General features: G+C 44.8%; 1 protein-coding gene across 3 annotated transcripts; it reads right to left on the bottom strand.

Moving 5' to 3' along the window:
- Nucleotides 1-8705: 8705 nt before the first annotated feature.
- On the bottom strand, nucleotides 8706-13422 carry CRR21 (Tetratricopeptide repeat (TPR)-like superfamily protein). Of its 3 annotated transcripts, none has more exons than XM_048707805.2 (2): nucleotides 10302-13422; nucleotides 8706-9250 (listed from the first exon to the last, which is right to left on the bottom strand). In XM_048707805.2, the coding sequence occupies exon 1, from the start codon at nucleotides 13390-13392 to the stop codon at nucleotides 11566-11568; it is 1827 nt and encodes a 608-aa protein (XP_048563762.1). In that variant the 5' UTR covers nucleotides 13393-13422; the 3' UTR covers nucleotides 8706-9250; nucleotides 10302-11565. The 3 variants fall into 3 exon arrangements, with proteins under 3 accessions (XP_048563762.1, XP_048563763.1, XP_048563764.1); XM_048707806.2 differs by having other exon boundaries at nucleotides 10322-13422; XM_048707807.2 differs by having other exon boundaries at nucleotides 10844-13422.
- Nucleotides 13423-22600: the final 9178 nt, after the last annotated feature.

Genomic DNA, 22600 nt, shown 5'->3' with positions numbered 1-22600 from the left:
AGGAGCAAAGGTTTCATCGAAGTCAATCCCTTCAACTTGTGTGTAACCTTGAGCAACGAGACGAGCCTTGTTTCTGACAACTTGACCATGCTCGTCTTGTTTTTTGCGATAGATCCATTTGGTGCCGATGATATTGTGCTTGCGAGGATCTGGATGCTTTACTAGCTCCCATACATTGTTCAGCTCAAACTGTTGAAGCTCTTCTTGCATAGCTTGAATCCATTCAGGTTCCATGAAGGCTTCGTCAACTTACTTGGGTTCAGATATAGAGACAAATGCAAAGTGCCCATGGAAATTTGCTAGTTGTGTTGCTCTTGAACGAGTGAGTGGACCAGGTGCATTGATACTATCAATTATCTTCTCAATCTGGACTTCATTTGCGACGCGAGGATGAACTGGATGGAGATTTTGCCCTTGCTGATCATTGTCTTCATCTTCAGCATTGGCTTCAGGCTGAGCGGTGTCTTCATGCTGATTAGGTGCAGAAATGAAGATCTCCTCTTCAGCCTGTTCCTCTGAAGGCATGATTTCTCCAGTACCCATTAGCTTGATAGATTCACTTGGTGTAGCTTCATCTAGCACATTTGGCAGGTGCTCTCTTTGCGAACCGTTAGTCTCATCGAACCGCGCATCCACAGTTTCAACCACTTTGTAGTGAAAGAGGTTGAAGACTCTGTAGGAGTGTGAATCCTTTTCGTAACCAAACATAAAACCTTCATGTGCTTTCGGTGTGAATTTTGAAGTGTGATGTGGATCCTTGATCCAGCACCTAGCACCAAAGACTCTGAAATAGCTGACATTTGGCTTCTTACCAGTCAGGAGCTCATATGATGTCTTCTTCAGGAACTTGTGAAGATAAACACGGTTGATGATGTGGCAAGCAGTATCAATGGCTTCAGGCCAGAATTTCCTTGGAGTCTTGTACTTATCAAGCATCGTTCGTGCCATCTCAATGAGGGTTCTGTTCTTGCGCTCCATGATGCCATCTTGCTGAGGTGTCTATGGAGCAGAGAACTCATGTGTGATGCCCAATGTATCAAGATAAGTGTCGAGACCGATATTTTTGAATTATGTGTCGTTGTCACTTCTGATGTGCTTGATCTTGATGTCATAGTTGGTCATGGCACGATTGGTGAATCGTCTGAAGACATTCTGCACTTCAGTCTTGTAGAGAATTATATGCACCCATGTATATCTTGAGTAATCATCAACAATGATGAAGCCATAGAGGCATGCATTGCTAGTAAGGGTAGAGTAGTGAGTAGGGCCAAATAAGTCCATGTGAAGCAACTCGAAGGGACGCGTTGCCGTCATGATTGTCTTCGAGGGATGCTTGGCCCTAGTCGTCTTTCTGGCTTCACAAGCACCACATAGATGATCCTTCTTGAACTTGACGCCCTCAATTCCTATGACATGCTTCTTCTTCATGAGAGTGTGCAAGTTCCTCATGCCCGCATGCCCTAGCCTCCGATGCTAGAGCCAGCACTCTGAAGCTTTTACTTGAAGACATATGGCAAGCTGTGGTCCTGCGGAGAAATCTACCATCTACAGATCGTCTTTTCGATACCCTTCGAAGACTAGAGATTTATTAGATTCCATAAGCACAAGGCAACGATATTTTCCAAATATCACAATCATGTTCAGATCACAAAAGCATTGAGACAGACATTAAGTTGAAACCAAGGGATTCAACAAGCATCACTTTATCCATGTGCTGATCCTTTGAGATTGCAACTCTACCTAGGCCCAATACCTTTCTTTTACTAGTATCAGCAAATGTGATGTGACTTTTGCTAGACGGACATAGGGTTGAATCCATAAGAAGACTTCGATCACCAGTCATGTGGTTAGTGCATCCACTGTACATAATCCACTCAGTGGCCTTCGGAGTCGTACCCTACAGTGCAGTTTGGGGGATAGGGTTCGCAAAGAGAAGTGTGAAGCATAAACATTTGACGAGCAAGCATTTTATCAAAGTTCAGATCCTTGTTAGGGTAGATGATACATCTCCAACGTATGTACTTTTCCAAACACTTTTGCCCTTGTTTTGGACTCTAACTTGCATGATTTGAATGGAACTAACCCGGACTGGCGCTGTTTTCAGTAGAATTGCCATGGTGTTATTTTTGTGTAGAAATAAAAGTTCTTGAAATGACCTGAAAATCAATGAAGAATATTTTTGGAATATATAAAAAATACTGGCGAAAGAATCAAGGCCGGGGGCCCACACCCTGTCCACGAGGGTGGGGGCATGCCTACCGCCCTAGGCACGCCCCCTGCCTTGTGGGCCCCTGGTGCTCCACCGACCTCAACTCCAACTCCATATATTCACATTCGGGGAGAAAAAATCAGAGAGAAGGATTCATCGTGTTTTACGATACGGAGCCGCCACCAAGCCCTAATCTCTCCCGGGAGGACTGATCTGGAGTCTGTTCGGGGCTCCGGAGAGGGGAATCTGTCGCCATCGTCATCATCAACCTTCCTCCATCACCAATTTCATGATGCTCACCGCCGTGCGTGAGTAATTCCATCGTAGGCTTGCTGGACGGTGATGGGTTGGATAAGATTTATCATGTAATCGAGTTAGTTTTGTTAGGGTTTGATCCCTAGTATCCATTATGTTCTGAGATTGATGTTTCTATGACTTTGCTATGCTTAATGCTTGTCACTAGGGCCCGAGTGCCATGATTTCAGATCTGAACCTATTATGTTTTCATGAATATATGTGAGTTCGTGATCCTATCTTGCAAGTCTATAGTCACCTATTATGTGTTATGATCCGTTAACCCCGAAGTGACAATAATCGGGATACTTACCGGTGATGACCGTAGTTTGAGGGTTCATATATTCACTAAGTGTTAATGCTTTGGTCTGGTACTCTATTAAAAGGAGGCCTTAATATCCCTTAGTTTCCAATAGGACCCCGCTGCCACGGGAGGGTAGGACAAAAGATGTCATGCAAATTCTTTTCCATAAGCACGTATGACTATATTCAGAATACATGTCTACATTACATTGATGAACTGGAGCTAGTTTTGTGTCACCCTATGTTATAACTATTGCATGAGGAATCCCATCCGACATAATTATCCATCACTGATCCATTGCCTACGAGCTTTTCTTATATTGATCTTTGCTTATTTACTTTTCCGTTGCTACTGTTACAATCACTACAAAATCAAAACTATTACTTTTGCTACCGTTACTGCTACTATCATATTACTTTGCTACTAAATACTTTGCTGCAGATATTAAGTTTTTTAGGTGTGGTTGAATTGACAACTCAGCTGCTAATACTTGAGAATATTCTTTGGCTCCCCTCGTGTCGAATCAATAAATTTGGGTTGAATACTCTACCCTCGAAAACTGTTGCGATCCCCTATACTTGTCTGTTATCAGTAGATAGGATGATTGTCAAGAAATCCTAGGACGAAATACATAGTGAGACCATTTTTGCACTTTATCTTGCGTCCCACAAGATGTTTTAGGTGCCCAACATAAGCGTCGGAAGCTTTTGATTTTCGGCTAGAGACCATTCCCTGCAAAACAGAGTTAATTCTTCTTAACCACCCACATCTTCATGGGTGGCTTAGAAGCAATGAGACTAAGTGCAGCATCTGAGAACTTTGGCTTTGGAGCCCTAGCAAATAGCCTTGCAGGAGGTGAATAATACTCATAAGAATAAGCAGAAAAGTTCTTGGTCTTATGAACATAGCGGTTTGATGAAACACGCTCATATTCATAAGTCTGAGTATGGTTTCCCTACAAAACATTGACGTTAGGGTGACCCTGGTGGGTCCTCTGTCTGTATGAAGCCTTTGGACCATATAAATCCTTTGGTCTGGGGTTTGTCTTCTTCCCAGGTGGTGTCATGACGACATTCACAGGAAGCTTCTCAAGACAGCTTTTGGGCACCCAGATCTTCTTCAAGGGTGGTCCATTCATGTAGTTAGTACCAATATACCTGGCAAATACTTTTCCATTATGATTTTTGAACAGTTTATAATTTGCATCAAAGAGTTCATCAATGATAATAGGGTTATCACAAGTGAAGCCAGATAAGTAGATGGATCCACTGAAGGTCCCTTTGCAGCAACCCATGTGGTTTTGGGGTACTGCTCAGGCTTCCAGTAAGAACCATCTATATTCATTTTCCTCTCGAACCCAACACCCTCTTTCCTAGGGTTTCGGTTAAGAATCTGTTTCTTGAGGACATCACATAGTGTCTGATGCCCTTTGAGGCTTTTGTACATCCTTGTTTCAAGCAATGTCTTCAACCTAGCATTCTCATCAGCAATAGTAGTGGTATCCTTAGAAGAGGGGTTAGTTACCGCATTAGCAGTTGAAGATATTGCAATAGTAGCAGTAGTAGAACATTCAGCAACAAAGACAACATTATCACGCTTAAAACATTTTAAACATGGTGGCTCAAAGTCTCCCTGAGCGGAACTGATCTGTTGAGCGCAAAGTGAATTATTCTCTTTAGATCTTCATGAGACGCTCTCAGATTCTTAAGTTCTTGCTTCCTTTGAAGATAATCATAGGAAAGCTTCTCATGAGTAGCTGAGAGAGTTTCATGACGACTTTCAACTTCCTTGTACTTAACGTGAAGATTTTTAATGTCTTCAATTAAGGACTGAGTCCGAGTCATTTCCGCGTCCAACGGGTCATCGCTTTTGTCTAGCAACTTTTGGATATGTTCCATAGCAGTTTGTTGTTCAGTTGCAATTTTAGCAAGTGTTTTGTAGCTAGGTTTGGATTCACATTTAGAGTCATCTTCACTTGATGTTTGAAAGTAGGCATCGCGTGAGTTTACTTTGGCACCACGTGCCATGAAGCAGTAGGTAGGAGAAGATGGCTCTAGTTCGGGAGTCATTGTTTTGAGTGACTCTTTGAATTCGAGGAACCAGGGGTCCTGACATGTTCGATGACCTTCATGAACATCAGAGATCCGGTCCCATATAAGCTTTACATTGCAGAGATGCATGATGCGCCTGAACTCGTCTCTGGACAGGCAAGAGCATATAATAGCCTTCGCCTTGATATCCAGAAGAGTGTATTTGTGAATATCGTCAGCATGCGCCATCTTGCATAAATCGGTGAGGCCAATCTCCGTGATGGTCCAAAGCTCACTGCTCATCGCAAGGAGGTGCTTTCTCATCATAGCCTTCCATTTGGGATAATCATGACCATAAAAAATGGGGCACGCAGCGAAGACCTTGATTATCCCTGCAGTCGACATAGCTAAAACTCCAGGTAGTTAAACCGAATCACACAGAACAAGGGAGCACCTTGCTCTGATACCAATTGAAAGTGCTAGTTATCGACTAGAGGGGGCGGGTGAATAGGCGATTTTTATGAAGGTCTTCAAAACACGAGGTCTTTGAAGACAAATAGTGGTAATGAACCTATTGATATGCAGCGGAAGATAGACTACACTAGACGAGCCATAGTCAAGTAAGCAATGTAGTGAAAGCACAAAGACTATCAGCAGCTAGGTAGTATGGATCAGGATGAAAGACAGTATGAAGCCAAACAGGAAATAGTCTTCACTAAGTGAAGTCAAACAGATCAGACACGCAAGCAATGACTTTACGAAGACAAACAGTAAAGTAAAGGGAAGTGGGGGATAGAACCAGTTGCTTGATGAAGACAAGGATTTGGTAGACCAGTTCCAGTTGTTGTGACAACTGTAGTCTGGTTAGGGAGGCTGAGATTTAACTCAGAAGACCGTGTCTTCACCTTATTCCCCTTGAGCTAAGGACACCCAGTCCTCGCCCAATCACTCTGGTAAGTCTTCAAGGTAGACTTCCAAACCTTCACAGACTTCGCTCACCAGTGATCCATAATGACTCTTGGATGCTCAGAACATGATGCCTAACCGACTGGAGGATTCACAGTCCTCAAGTGTAACAAGTCTTTAGGTCACGCAGATAGAAAGACTTCAGTGATGCCTAACACTCTTTGGCTCTGGGTGTTTTGGGCTTTGTCCTCGCAAGGATATATCTCTCAAATGCTTCGGAGGTGGGTTGCTCTCAAACGACAAAAGCTATGCACTAACTCTGAGCAGCCACCAATTTATGGCGTAGGGGGTGGGCTATTTATAGCCAGGAGGCAACCCGACCTGACATGTCTGAAATGATCCTGGGTCACTATGGAACCGACACGTGACCAACATTCGGATTTCAAACACACGCGGCAGCTTGACTTGGGCTAGAAGTAAAGCTAACTCATCCAGCTCTGGATAAGATTTGCTCTCATTGTCTTCGCTCGAAGACATAGGATTTTGGTTGAGCGTCGCATCAGTCACTCTGACTTTGTTCACTTGGACCCCACTTAACAGTACGGTGGTTCCATGACTCAAGAAAGAAGAAAAGGAAACTACGAAACAACTATGTCTTCGCACTCCATAGTCTTCAAGTGAATGTCTTCACATGTCATAATCTTTATCGTGAATGTCTTCAGGAACCACCATTGTCTTCAATGTCTTCACACATTTTTAGGGGTCATCTCTGGTAGGTAAACCGAATCAATAAGGGACTACTACCTGTGTTATCCTACAATTCTCACAAACACATTTGTCACTCAACCAAGTTTGTCGTCAATACTCCAAAACCAACTAGGGATGGCACTAGATGCACTTACAGGAAGCATGGAGAGAAAGCGCAAGCCGGCATGGGTATCATTCGTCACCATGACACAACCTGCATTGACTTTCGGGACTCTGAGATTTTCAATCTTGTGTTACTTGCGAGACAAGCATGGAGAATTCTGGTCTCCAGATTCCCTCGGTGCACGCATTGTTAAGGCCATATATTTCCTTACTTGATGCTTAACTTGGGTCGTACCCATATCAGATTTGGAGGGCAACAGTGGAAGAACGGGATGTTTTGTCTCAATACCTTATCAGGAGGACTGGGGATGGCATGAGCACTCATATCTGGAAGAAAAACTGGCTCCCGAGGGATGATTTGATGAGGCCCCTTTTATCACGCACACAGGACCCGCCGTAGTTTGTTAGTGAGTTGATCAACCCTGATGCTAGTTAGAACCGCAATTTGGTTCAATTAGTTTTTTTACCTTCAGACGCGAGTGTGATATTCTATACACCTTTGTGTACCAACTAGTAGGAGGATTTTTGGTCATGGAATTTCGGAAGGAGCATCACTTTCTCAGCTCGCTCCTGTTACGACATGCCGGTGGCAATGGAGAGGTGAAGAGAAGTGTGGCTTGACGAGCCCCGACCCTTTCAAATGCAACCGGTGATGGGCATGGTTGGCGCAGATTATGGAATGTTGATGTTCCCGCAAAACTTCATATGTTCCTGTGGCGTTTGGCAAGAGTTTCACTCCCATCTGAAGATGTTTGGAAGCACTGTAACATGTGTGTTTCGTTTGCTTGCTCCTTGTGCGGTGCTGAAGATTCTTGGAAACACTCTCACCTTGAGTGTTCCATGAGTCGATGCGTGTGTGCGTTGGTAGATGGGGATCTACCTGAGCAAATGATGGCAACGAACGAACCCAACCCCAAGTCTTGGTTGTTCTCTATGTTTGAGTCTGTATCACAGGAACAGATGGTCTGCTTGGTAGTTATTTTGTGGGTGATCTGGATGGGAAGGAGGAAGGCGATCCATGATAGCATTTTTCAAAGTCCTTTTGCCATGCATGAGTTTGTTAACCGGTAATTTCCGAGTTGAATGATCTGAAAAAGCTTAAGGTGACAAAACCACAAGTGCATGTGGCACTAGAAATTGTTTCCAGGGTTTGGAATTTTTCGCCAATAGGATCTTTTAAGATCATTGTGGACGGAGGAGTGTCGAGGTCTAGGAGAACTGGTGTTGTTGTAGCAGCATGCAGGGATGAGCAAGTCCACTACTTGGATGCGTCTGCTCTTGTTTTGTCAGGTGTTACAGACCTACCAACTCTAGAAGCACTGGCATGTGGTGAGGGCCTGGTGTTGGCATTGGATCTTAACACTCAGAGATTACATATTGCTTCAGATTGCCAAAATGCGATTAATGATATTGCTGCCACTGCCAAGAAGGGGGGGCATGAAGTTGTAATTAGAGAAATCATAGCATCTAGATCCTTATTTGCGAGGTGTAATTTCTTCTATCAAAAAACAGGCTTGAATTTTTATTTTTATTTTGTGAGAGAAACTTGCAATCTGTTCATCAACATGGCAGTACAGAGAACACTAGAGATAATAAAAATTACAACTAGGTTCATAGACCACCTAGCGACGACTACAAGCACTGAAGCTAGCCGAAGCTGCGCTGCTATCATTGCCCTCCCTCATTGCCAAACCTTGTTGTAGTAGACAGTCGGAAAGTCGTCATGCTAAGGCCGCAAAGGACAGCGCACCAGAACAGCAACCATCGCTGATTAAGAGAGTTCTAAATCGGAAAGATCAAACCCATAACTACACGAACGAAGACAAACAAAAGTGGATCCAAATAGATCCACCGAAAACCAGCACCGATCGAATCCCATGAAATCCAACGAAGACACACTTCCACACATCCTCCGACAACGCTATTCGCATCATCAGGATGGGAATAAGACGTGAGGGACATTATTCCTCTGCCACGCAATCTCAACCAAAACGTTGAACCTAACAAAAACGATAACGGGTCTCTCCCACCGGCCGCGAGGGGGGGAGGGGGGGATCTTCGGAGGTGGGGCGGATCGGCGGCGACGTAGGCGGGAGGAGGAAGTATTTTTCTTGAGGAGGAAAACAATCTCTTAAAGAGGCTCGAAATATAAAGCTCACAATCTACGTAGGTTTGCTACTACTCTAGATGCGGGGAGACTCATGCCTTGATCTCCCGCATGATGATCATCAATAAATAAAACCTAGTGGAGTGTGCTAATAAAAAAACCAGCCAACGCTCTCCCCGGCAGCAGAACAGAACATAATCGCATCAAAGCAGAGACTAATCGATCGCTCCAAGATAGGTAGGGAATTGAAGAGAAAGGCGGTCGATGGAAATTTTGGTGAAGACACATGGTGGCTCCCGTCCTTCCATCATTCGTTGTGCCATAAAGCGAGCGGCCCACTTCCCACGTGGCTGCCTTGCTAAAGCCGGATCGTGTCGCCCCCGCCTTTCCGCCATTGTCGACGCCTTGGATTGGGTAGGAGCATCATGCCTTGTCGATGGATGAGAGTTGGCAGCCTAATCATGTGGCGTCGATCAGGTAAGTTGCCAAGGATAAACTGATCATTTGTTTGTCCCCGTCTTCTTTAGATTCTGCAAACAAAAGCATCGGCCGATTACAGTCAGTGATCGATTGTTGATAAATTATGTTTATCAGAGTTCCTTCAGTGCAAGTAAACGTACAAAGCAGAACTTTTTATTTATCATTTCAGGAAAAGTATTTTTTTGCAATTCTAGGGACGCATGTATTTGCAATGAAAGAATATTACAGTTTGCAGTTATCCTTCAGTACAAGTAATCCGCCCAGCAAATCTAGACCATGTCGTGTCTTCTCACAAATCCCAAAAGGGCCAGAGACTCAAACATTCTAATATACAAAAAAGAGCAAAAATAAAATCGAAACGAAGGTAAAGATTGCCTCATCTAATAAATAAGCAGAAAAGAATTGCCCAATTAATTACGGAAAACTGGGCAAAAACCGAAACAGTAAGGGCCAAGCCCACTTTCATAAACTGAAATACACAAGGCAAAGCCCACCCTAATCGACGACAAGTCGACCTACGACCGGACAACGCAGCTCCGACTCAAACGGAGAGCCCAGAAGAACAAAACCAGGCACGGCTGGCGCCACGGAAGATCACCGAACGGGCCACCTGCAGCTAGTCATCGTACACCACAGGGCCCTGCCGCTGCAGCTTCGACTCCACAACAACAAGCAAGCCGAGGCGAAATCATGGACACGCCGGAGAAGAGCCGACTACCGCAACCATTGCCGCGTCGCCGATATCGCTCCCACCATCATCGTTGCCACAGAAGTCTAGTCACCACAGTAATACTCTCAGGGCCGCCGCCCCGACATCCACCGCTCCGTCGCGCCCAGCGCAATCAGCCTGCACCGCCTTCCGGGACCGCCGCCCCGACATAGCACCGCTCCATCCGAGCAGCAACACCGCACAACCCAGCTGCCCGCAGCCCACACTGCTCAGGGCAACCGCTCGCAGACCACGAACGTCGCACCACATTCGGGGCCGCCGCCGCGATGTAAAGTCAGACCGCCCCCTCTGGGGCGCATCGACCGAGCCGATACCCCTACGCCCAAGCGAAACAAGGATGCCACCCAACCAATGTCGAGATAGAGCCCCACCTCATAGAGCTACCACTCACATTGTTCCCGAGATCGCCATCTCGACTCACAATCAGAAACCATCCGGAGCCGCCGCCCCGACGTCCATTGCCCCTGACGATGAAGAGATCCGTGCAAACTGCAACATGCTGACTCTCCAAGACGATGCCTCAAAGAAGGAAACGACGTAGCCGCCGTCATCGCCCGCTTCAGCCATCTGAAGCTAGGGCTGAAGCTAGGGATTTCTCCCGGAGAGTCGTGCAAAGGAGCACCATGGCAACACCTTCAAGAAGGGGAACGACACTATGACCATGGTGCCGCTGTTGCCGGCACCGACCCAAGGTCAGTGCTGGACTTTCGCCCGGAGCTCCTCCACACCTTCGAATCCAAGCAGATTCGAGCACTGCATAGCACACAATCCCCACGTCGACATCCACCTCTTCCACCTCCCCGCTGCGCCAAGCACCGCCCGAGAACCACCACGGTTCCCGGCCGCAGCCATGAACCAGACGCGCCAATGCAAACAAGCCTGCCGGAGACCGGAAGCCTCAGATCCACCACACCTGCACCCTCTGCTCCGTGCCTCCCAACATCAGCCACTGCACCCTCGCGCGCACATCGAGCCACACGTCGAAGAGCCGTGCAGACCCGCCGCCGCCCCTGCCAGATCCGCAAGCTGCCGCTCCGGCAGACGCCGCCCCTTGCGGCCGCGCACCCAGCACCACACCAGATCCGGGCGCGGGGGCCCCGGATCCGCCGCCCCGCCGGAGGTTGGGAGCTCCCGAGCACTAGCGCAGCCCGCGCGACGGACCACGCGCTGGCACCCGCACGAGCCCGACACGAGGACGCCCGCGACCTGGAGAAGACGAGGCCCCGCCGCCGCCGCTGCCACACGGCCTTTGGCCGGTGGCGCACTCTGACGGCGGCGAGGGGGAGGCGCGAAGAAGACGACTGCCGGCGGCGGTGGTTGGTGCGCCGCCCGTGTCGCTCGTGCGGAGCGACGCGGGGGCCTTTTTTTCTCCCTGGACGAGTTGTGACTTGTGAGTAGGCTCTAAAAAAAAAGAGCAAACTAGGGAGACACCAGAGATGTAACATGTCTCTCGGCGTGCAATCCCTGGTTACAGAAACCCAAACTGTACACTTTTTGCCAACAGTAGCACTATGTACTTGCTCATTTTCTGATTGGAACCTTCTGATCCAAGAATAGCCATCTGATGATGAATATGAGCAAGTTGATATGTGCAAACGCTATGTAATGTAATGTAACTATGTGCAGCTGCGTTATTTACTGTGCAGCAGCAAGCAAGCCTAGTAAACTTTCTACCGTGCCTGTGTCACTGAAACTGCCATACATGTTTAGCAGGGACTGTATAACGGATTTGGACAACAATAGGCCCTTCTTTACAATGCACGCATGCATTGCCTTTCCATATTGTACCGAGGTTGCAGCCTTCATGGCAACAAGTGCTGCGGAGAAAATTGTTGGACTTGGTGCTCGCTCTACTTCTTGCATCTTGCAGCATAGATTCATTACCTCGCAGTGCATACCATTTCGAGACAAGCCACTTATTAACAGGCTCCATGTGCGTAGATTTGGGCGTGTTTTTGTTAGTAGCATCTCATTGAAGATCTCTAGGGCCTCACTAATCTGCTCATTCTTCATAAAAGCTGAAATGACTGAATCCCAGCACGCTGCACTTGGAGATATGCCCTGATGCTGCATCTGATATAAAACCTTGAGAGCCTGAGAACTCATCCCATGATCTGCATAAGCAGAAATCATCACTCTGCACACGACCATGTCTCTGCAACTCATGGCATCGAACAGCCTGCGTGCATGTTCGGTCCTTTGAGTACTCATATACAACTCTATCAGGCCACAAGCAACCGCTTGGTCTGATTCAAGGTTGTTTCTAACTGCATAGCCGTGAGCAACTCTGCCCATCTCCATACCACAGGATGTCATGCAAGCCATGATAATGGATGCCAACGTCACACAATCAAACCTAAGGCCAGACTGGAGCATTTTTCGACAAGTGATCAAAGCCTTGTCGGTTTGCCCATCCTGCAAATACCCAGCAATCATCAAATTCCATGTAACAGCGTCTCTTTCAACCATCTGCTCAAACACGGCCTCTGCAGCCTCGACCATCCCAACCTTACAGTAAAAGTTGATGATTGAGCTCCCCAAAATTACATCCATCGCTAAACCACTCGATACGGCCACGGCATGGCCCTGCCTACCCCAATCAGGAGCTTCAAAATCGGCCGATGCAGACAGAAGGCTAAGAACGCTCACCCTCGTCGGCAGCACGCCTTCAACCCTCATCTGATAGAACAATTCCACAGCAGCATCGATTCTCCCATTGTTTATATACGCCATCAACATGGAGTTCCAGGTCACCACCGTCGTCTCCGTCATTGCATCAAACACCTCCCGCGCGTCATCCACCTCGCCACACTTCCCGTAGAAGTCCACCAGGCTGCTCAACACGTATACGCATTCCATGAACCCCGCCTTCCAGGCGTACCCGTGCAGCGCCCTCCCGGTCCCGACCATCCCGATCCCGGCGCATGACTTCAGCACGCTGGGCACGACGAAGTTGTCGGCGGGGACGCCCGCCTGCAGCATGTCGATGTACCCGTCGAGGGCCCTAGCGTGCAGCCCGGCGCGGCTCCATAATCCGATGACGGCGGCCCAGGCGAAGGCGTTCTTTTTGGGTAGCGCGTCGAACACGCGCTCGGCGTCCGCCAGCGCGCCGCATCGGGCGTAGAAGACAGCGAGCTTGGTGCCGATGTAGGCGTGGCGGCAGTAGTAGGGCCCGCGCTTGACGGCGGCAGCGTGCACCTGGCGTCCCGCGCGGAGGGACCCCGCGGCGACGCAGCACTGCAGGAGGGACACGTACACCTCCGGGCCGACGGCAACGGCAGCGCCGGGGCTCGACTGGCGCTCGGCGCGGGAGACGAGGGCGAAGGCGTCGCGGAGGCTGCCGTGGTCGCTGCCTTGCTGGGAGAGGGAGGCGAGCGCGGCATGGAGAGAGGCGGGCCGCGGGGACTCGTGGGGTTTGGGTGGGTAGGGAGTGGCGGGAAGGGGGAGAGGAAGCGGAGCCATGGCGGTGCCGTGCCATGGAGTTCGGAAGCGGAGGATAAAGGGGTAAGGGCCGTGAGGTTGATGTTTAACGGACTAATGGGCCTCATAAAACTACTTGTTTTTTCTGTTTCCCATTTTTACTGGGCCTTAGGTATTAGCTGTACGTGTATATATACGCTCACACTGGGCCGGCCCATTCGGGTTCCGCTTCGCGAGATAAAAGAATCGCAAAAACAGCAAGCTCCATGTATCGAACCAATAACCTGCATTGCCTGTACACGCCGCAATAACCCCCAAGACTGGAGCATGCAAGTGAACGAAAAACAACGCCCTACTAGAAGAGGTTCGCCAACGAGGGATGATGTAGGCCGGCCCGACCACCGATTTTAGGTTTTTGAGCCGTTTTTTTTTGGAGCTTTCTAGGAGGTTCCTGAACCGGTTTTTTTGCTGTTTCGTTTTTTCTTTCTCTCCTTTTCCTCTTTCTTTTTCTTTCCTTTTTTATTTTCGTTTTTATTTCAAAAAATATTCATGTTTCTTGAATATTATTCACATATTTATAAAAAAGTTTGTCTTTTACAAAAAATTGTGAGTTTAAAAAAATTCTCATTTTTCAAAAAATGGTTGGGTTTCCAAAAATTGTTCACGTTTTCAAATTTCTTCTGTAGTTTCAAAAATTGTTTGCGTTTTAAGAAAAAACCTTTCCTTTTTTAAAATTTCTGTTTCTTTACTTCACTTTTTCTATTTCTTTGCAATTCCTCTTTCTTCTCTTTCTTGTACTTGAGAATTTCAAATTTTGTTCAAAAATTCAAAAAATGTTCAGAAGTTCAAAAATGTTCCTCTTATTATCTTTTGTTCACAAATTCAAAAACAATTCTCCAATTTTCATAAAAATTTCCGCATATTTAGAAAAAATGTTCACCTTTCAAATATTGTTGATAATATAAAAAAATGTTCGTGTTTTCAATTTTTCTTCTGGAGTTTGAAAAAATGTTCCTCTTTCAAAATTCATTCGCAATTCTAAGGAAAATGTTTGTTTCTTCCAATTTTGTTCTGTAGTTTCAAAAAATGTTTCCATTTCAAAATTTGTTCGAATTTTTTGAAAATGTGTCTATTTCTATTTTGTTTGGGAGTTTCGAAAAATGTTCACAAATTTTTAAGTGTTTAAATTGTCCAATTTTGTTCAGGATTTCCATGTTTTTAAATGGTCACGTTTCCAAAATTTGTTTTGGAATTTGAAAAATGATCATCTTCATTTTTTTTCTTCTTATTTTCTCCTATCCCCTTTTCGTTTTTAAGAATATTGTCACAGTTTTAAAAAAAACGTGATTTCATAAAAACTGTCCATTTTTTCAAAAAAGTTCGAAAATTTAAAACATGTTTACATTTTTTCAATTTTTGTTCTGAGTTTCAAAAAAATATTCTTATGTCAAAATTTGTTCATGGATTTGCAAAAATATTCGCATTTCCAAATTTTTGTTCAGAGTTACAAAAAATGTTCCCTTTAACAAAAATTTGTTCACATATTGAAAAATGTTCATGATTTTCAAAAAAGTGTTCAGTTTATCAAACCTTTGTTCACATATTCCAAAAATGTTCGAGATTTTTAGTTTTTCTTGTCAAATTTGAAAAGTGCTCGCTTTAAAAAAACACTTTTTCAAAATAATTTCCGCCTTCGGAATTTGACAAAATGTTCGGACTTATATTACCTTTAGCTTCGCGCGCCATAGTTATTTAAGAAAGCTTATCTATCTCGTTGGCTATGCTCTTTCATACCTAACAATAGGTCCCTGGTTCAATCCCTTTCTCAAGCAGTCTTTTTTGGATTTTTTACTGTGTTACGCTAATGGGACGACCGAGCTGGAGTCGCGCCTGTGCGTTCGCTCGGCAATTTGCCGCAACGAGGAACTCCCTATATATATGCCTAAAAGAAATGGGCTCCATTACCCGCTGATACCATGAGTCCAAGACACCTATGCAATGTTGCCTTTTTTCCCTTAAAAAAGGGCGATGATACCCTCAAGAAAAAAAGGGGGGTGATGATAGGCGCTAGTTGACCGGCCAAAATTTTGGCCAGTCGCCGCGCGGGCATACGATTTGAGTGTCAATGACGGAGCTACAACAAGGCCGGATGGGCCATGACCTGGCCAATATTTTGTAATTTGTACACATTTTTTTTCTGTTGGCCCATAGGTTATTTCTTTCATTTTGGCCCGCCTAGCCTTCCCTAAAAAAACCCTAAAAAGCCGTCCCTCAAAAAAACTTTTTTTGGCCCACCAGAGTTGGGCTTCAAGCTCCACCACTATTGAGTGCCCCGCATTGTTGGACCCCCCCTCCACAGAATCATCTCCTTCCTCGTGTTGGCACGCACATTGCGTGATTCCTCTCCCTGATGGAGACACCATGGCCATGGTCGTCGAGCTCTGCGAGGGTGACGCCATGGCTTCTAGGGAACCACCATGTCCAAGGTTCGTCGAGCTCTGCCACCGAGCACTGTTGTGTCAATCACAGCTCCTTGTCGACCGAGATCGTAGCACAATGACTGGTTGTAGAATCGGTTGACGCCGGTCGTAGCAAACGCCATTGCCGGTTATAGCACTGGGCTCACCCCAGTCCTCGCTGTTGCAACTTTTGTAAACGTAGGTTGCAACTCTACTAGTGGTCGATTCCAGCTTCTGCTCATGCTGGTTATAGCTTTCTCAACAACAGCTACAGAAACCACCATTGCCGATTGTAGCATCTCGCGGTCATGCTTCCAGCTCTATGGTCGGTCTGTTCCCGCAAATGTACACATGGTTGCAGCAAACAATGTCGTCAGTTCAAGCTTCTCTCTATCGCAACACCTAGACGTTGTGACTTTTGTAGACCTTGGTTGCAGCTCTACCGGTGGCCAGTTCCAGCTTTTGCCGATGCCCATTGCAGCTTTCTTGACAACAACCATAGCAACCATCATTGTCTATTGTAGATCTCGCGGTTGAAGGAAATATGCCCTAGAGGCAATAATAAAGTTGTTATTTATATTTCCTTATATCATGATAAATGTTTATTATTCATGCTAGAATTGTATTAACCGGAAACTTAGTACATGTGTGAATACATAGACAAACAGAGTGTCACTAGTTTGCCTCTACTTGACTAGCTCGTTGAATCAATGATGGTTATGTTTCCTAACCATAGACATGAGTTGTCATTTGATTGACGGGATCACATCATTAGAGAATGATGTGATTGACTTGACCCATCCGTTAGCTTAGCACGATAATCATTTAGTTTGTTGCTATTGCTTTCTCCATAACTTATACATGTTCCTATGATTATGAGATCATACAACTCCCGGATACCGGAGGAACACTTTGTGTGCTACCAAATTTCACAACGTAACTGGGTGATTATAAAGGTGCTCTACAGGTGTCTCCGATGGTGTTTGTTGAGTTGGCATAGATCGAGATTAGGATTTGTCACTCCGATTGTCGGAGAGGTATCTCTGGGCCCTCTCGGTAATATGCCTTGCAAGCAATGTGACTAATGAGTTAGTTGCGGGATGATGCATTACTGAACGAGTAAAGAGACTTGCCGGTAACGAGATTGAACTAGGTATTGAGATACCGACGATCGAATCTCGGGCAAGTAACATACTGATGACAAAGGGAATAACGTATGTTGTTATGCGGTTTGACCGATAAAGATCTTCGTAGAATATGTAGGAACCAATGTGAGCATCCAGGTTCCGCTATTGGTTATTGACCGGAGATGAGTCTTGGTCATGTCTACATAGTTCTCGAACCCGTAGGGTCCGCACGCTTAACGTTCTGTGACGATTTGTATTATGAGTTATGTGATTTGATGATCGAAGTTTGTTCGGAGTCCTGAATGTGATCACAGACATGACGAGGAGTCTCGAAATGGTTGAGACATAAAGATTGATATATTGGACGACTATATTCGGACATCGGATGAGTTCCGGGGGTCACTGGATATTTATCGGAGTGCCTGGGGGTTATCGGAACCCCCGAGGGAACTAATGGGCCTACACGGGCCTTGTGAGAGAGAGGAGGGGGCCTAGGGCTGGCCGCGCCCCCCCCCTTGGGAGTGCGAATTGGAAAAGGAGAGGGGGGGACACCCCCTCTTTCCTCCCTCTCCCCTCTCTTTCCTTTCCTATTTCCCCTTCCTAGTTGGACTGGGAAAAGGGGAGGCCTACTCCTACTAGGAGGACTCCCCCTCTCCTTGGCGCGGCCCTAGGCCGGCCGGCCTTCCCCCTTGCTCCTTTATATACGGGGGCATGGAGGCACCCTAGAACACACAAGTTGATCATTGATCTCTTAGCCGTGTGCGGTGCCCCCCTCCACTATAATCCACCTCGGTCATATCATAGCGGTGCTTAGGCGAAGCCCTGTTCCGGTAGCATCATCATCACTGTCATCACGCCTTCGTGCTGACGAAACTCTCCCTCGACACTCTACTGGATCGTGAGTTCGTGGGACGTCACCGAGCCGAACGTGTGCAGATCGCGGAGGTGCCGTTCTACCTCTTGAGCACTGCGTTGGTTTTCCCTTGAAGAGGAAAGGGTGATGCAGCAAAGTAGCGTAAGTATTTCCCTCAGTTTTTGAGAACCAAGGAATCAATCCAGTAGGAGACTACACGCAAGTCACCTTGTACTTGCACAAACAAATAAGAACCTCGCAACCAACGCGATAAAGGGGTTGTCAATCCCTTCACGGTCACTTACGAGAGTGAGATCTGATAAAGATAATAAGATAAATATTTTTGGTATTTTTATGATATAGATTGAAAGTAAAGATTGCAAAATAAAATAGATTTGAAACTTATATGATAGAAGATAGACCCGGGGGCCATAGGTTTCACTAGTGGCTTCTCTCAAGATAGCATAAGTATTACGGTGGGTGAACAAATTACTGTCGAGCAATTGATAGAAAAGTGCATAATTATGAGAATATCTAGGCATGATCATGTATATAGGCATCACGTCCGCAACAAGTAGACCGAAACGATTCTGCATCTACTACTATTACTCCACACATCGACCGCTATCCAGCATGCATCTAGAGTATTAAGTTCATAAGAACAGAGTAACGCATTAGGCAAGATGACATGATGTAGAGGCATAAACTCAAGCAATATGATATAAACCCCATCTTTTTATCCTCGATGGCAACAATACAATACGTGCCTTGCTGCCCTTGCTGCCCCTGCTGTCACTGGGAAAGGACACCGCAAGATTGAACCCAAAGCTAAGCACTTCTCCCATTGCAAGAAGATCAATCTAGTAGGCCAAACCAAACTGATAATTCGAAGGGACTTGCAAAGATAACAAATCATACATAAAAGATTTCAGAGAAGAATCAAATATTGTTCATAGATAATCTTGATCATAAACCCACAATTCATCGGATCTTGACAAACACACCGCAAAAAGAATTACATCGAATAGATCTCTAAGAAGATCGAGGAGAACTTTGTATTGAGATCAAAAGAGAGAGAAGAAGCCATCTAGCTAATAACTATGGACCCGAAGGCCTGTGGTAAACTACTCACACATCATCGGAGAGGCTATGGTGTTGATGTAGAAGCCCCCCGTGATCGATTCCCCCTCCGACGGAGCTCTGGAAAAGGCCCCAAGATGGGATCTCTTGGGTACAGTAGGTTGCGGTGGTGTAAATAGGGTTTTGTGGTGCTCCTGGATGTTTTCGGGGTATATGGATATATATATATATAGGAGTAAGAAGTAGGTCGGTGGAGCTGCGAGGGGCCCACGAGGGTGGGGGGCGCGCCTCCCTGCCTCGTGGCTTCCTCGCTTCTTTCTTGACGTCTACTCCAAGTCCCCTGGATCATGTTTGTTCTAAACACAACTCTCCTGAAGGTTTCATTCCGTTTGATATTCCTTTTCCACGAAACACTAAAATAGGCAAAAAAACAACAATTTGCACTGGGCCTTGGGTTAGTAGGTTAGTCCCAAAAATAATATAAAAGTGTATAATAAAGCCCATTAAACATCCAAAACAGATAATATAATAGCATGAAACAATAAAAAATTATAGATACGTTGGAGACGTATCAAGCATCCCCAAGCTTAATTCCTGCTCGTCCTCGAGTAGGTATAAATGATAAAAACAAAATTTTTGATGTGGAATGCTACCTAGCATAATTCTCAATGTAATTTTATTTATTATGGCATGAATATTCAGATCTGAGAGATTCAAGATACAAGTTTAATATTGACATAAAAATAATAATACTTCAAGCATAATAACTAAGCGATCATGTCTTCTCAAAATAACATGGCCAAAGAAAGTTCATCCCTACAAAATCATATAGTTTGGTCATGCTCCATTTTCGTCACACAAGAATGCTCTCATCATGCACACCCCCGATGACAAGCCAAGCAATTGTTTCATACTTCAGTAATCTCAAACTTTTTTCAACTTTCACGCAATACATGAGCGTGAGCCATTGGACATAGCACTATGGGTGTAATAGAATATAATGACGGGGTTATGTGGAGAAGACAAAAAAGGAGAAAGTCTCACATCGACGAGGCTAATCAACGGGCTAGGGAGATGCCCATCAATTGATATCAATGCAAGGAGTAGGGATTGCCATGCAACGGATGCACTAGAGCTATAAATGCATGAAAGCTCAACAAAAGAAAGTAAGTGGGTGTGCATCCAACTTGCTTGCTCACGAAGACCTAGGGCATTTGAGGAAGCCCATTGTTGGAATATACAAGCCAAGTTCTATAATGAAAAATTCCCACTAGTATATGAAAGTGACAAAATAAGAGACTCTCTATCATAAAGATCATGGTGCTACTTTGAAGCACAAGTGTGGGAAAAAAGGGATAGTAGCGTTGTCCCTTTTTATTTCCTTTTTTGGGCCTTTCTTTTTTTTGGCCTTTCCCCTTTTTTTATTTGGGACAATGCTCTATTAATGATGATCATCACACTTCTATTTATTTACAACTCAATGATTACAACTCGATACTAGAACAAAATATGACTCTATATGAATGCCTCCGGTGGTGTACCGGGAAGGGCAATGAATCAAGAGTGACATGTATGATAAATTATGCATGGTGGCTTTGCCACAAATACGATGTCAACTACCTGATCATGCAAGGCAATATGACAATGATGAAGCGTGTCATAAATGAAATGGTGGAAAGTTGCATGGCAATATATCTCGGAATGGTTATGGAAATGCCATAATAGGTAGGTATGGTGGCTGTTTTGAGGAAGTTATAAGGAGGTTTATGTGTGACAGAGCATATCATATCACAGGGTTTGGATGCACCGGCGAAGTTTGCACCAACTCTCAAGGTGAGAAAGGGCAATGCACGGTACCGAAGAGGCTAGCAATGATGGAAGGGTGAGAGTGCGTATAATCCATGGACTCAACATTAGTCATAAAGAACTCACTTACTTATTGAAAAATTCTAAAAGTCATCAAAAACCAAGCATTACACGCATGCTCCTAGGGGGATAGATTGGTAGGAAAAGACCATCGCTCGTCCCCGACCGCCACTCATAAGGAATACAATCAAAGAACACCTCATGTTTCAAATTTGTTACACAATGGTTACCATACGTGCATGCTACGAGACTTGCAATCTTCAACACAAGTATTTCTCAAATTCATAACTACTCAACTAGCATAACTTTAATATCAGCATCCTCATATCTCAAAACAATTATCAAGTATCGAACTTCTCATAGTATTCAATGCACTTTTTATGAAAGTTTTTTATTATATCGATCTTGGATGCCTATCATATTAGGACTAATTTCATTACCAAAGCAAATTACCATGCTGTTCTAAAGGACTCTCAAAATAATATAAGTGAAGCATGAGAGATCAATAATTTCTATAAATAAAACCATCATCGTGATCTAAAAGATCTAAGTGAAGCACTAGAGCAAAATTATCTAGCTCAAAAGATATAAGTGAAGCACAAAGAGTATTCTAATAAATCCCGATTCATGTGTCTCTCTCTCTCAAAAGGTGTGTACAGCAAGGATGATTGTGGTAAACTAAAAATCAAAGACTCAAATCATACAAGACGCTCCAAGCAAAACACATATCATGTGGTGAATAAAAATATAGCCTCAAAAAGTTACCGATGAAAGAAGACGAAAGAGGGGATGCCTTCCGGGGCATTCCCAAGCTTAGGCTTTTGGTTGTCCTTGAATTTTACCTTGGGGTGCCTTGGTAATCCCCAAGCTTAGGCTCTTGCCACTCCTTATTCCATAATCCATCAAATCTTTACCCAAAACTTGAAAACTTCACAACACAAAACTCAATAGAAAATCTTATGAGCTCCGTTAGTATAAGAAAACAAACCACCACTTAAGGTACTGTAATGAACTCATTCTTTATTTATATTGGTGTTAAACCTACTGTATTCCAACTTCTCTATGGTTCATACCCTCCGATACTTGCCATAGATTTATCAAAATAAGCAAACAACACACGAAAAACAGAATCTGTCAAAAATAGAACAGTTTGTAGTAATCTGTAGGTTTCGAATACTTATGTAACCCAAAAAATTCTGAAATAAATTGGTGGACGTGAGTAATTTGTCTATTAATCATCTTCAAAAAGAATCAACCTAATCGCACTCTCCAGTAAAAAATGGCAGCAAATCTCGTGAGCGCTAAAGTTTCTGTTTTTTACAGCAAGATCGCAAAAACTTCCCCCAAGTCTTCCCAAAGGTCCTACTTGGAACAAACACTAATTAAAAGCATAAAACCACATCTAAACAGAAGCTAGATGAATTATTCGTTACTAAACAGAACCAAAAAGCAAGAAAAAAAATTAAAATTGGGTTGCCTCCCAACAAGCGCTATCGTTTAACGCCCCTAGCTAGGCATTGATAATTTCAATGATGCTCACATGAAAGACAAGAATTGAAGAGCAAAGAGAGCATCATAAAACACGTGACAAATGCATCTAAGTCTAACATACTTCCTATTCATAGGCATTTTATAAACAAACAAATTATCAAGGCAAGCAAAAACTAGCATATGCATGGAAGAAGAAAGAAACAATAGCAATCTCAACATGACGAGAGGTAATTTAGTAACATTAAAATTTCTACAACCATATTTTCCTCTCTCATAATAATTACATGTAGGATCTGTAACGCCCAGATACAACTTTCCATATTTGTAACTCCGACTCTTGCCCTTTCCGTAGATGCGACATGAGTTTCCCTTCG

This window comes from Triticum urartu, chromosome 3A (genome assembly GCF_056163025.1).
Source record: "Triticum urartu cultivar PI428250 chromosome 3A, HENAU_Tu73, whole genome shotgun sequence".
NCBI lineage: Eukaryota > Viridiplantae > Streptophyta > Magnoliopsida > Poales > Poaceae > Triticum > Triticum urartu.
This window is presented reverse-complemented; position numbering and strand designations above follow the sequence as displayed.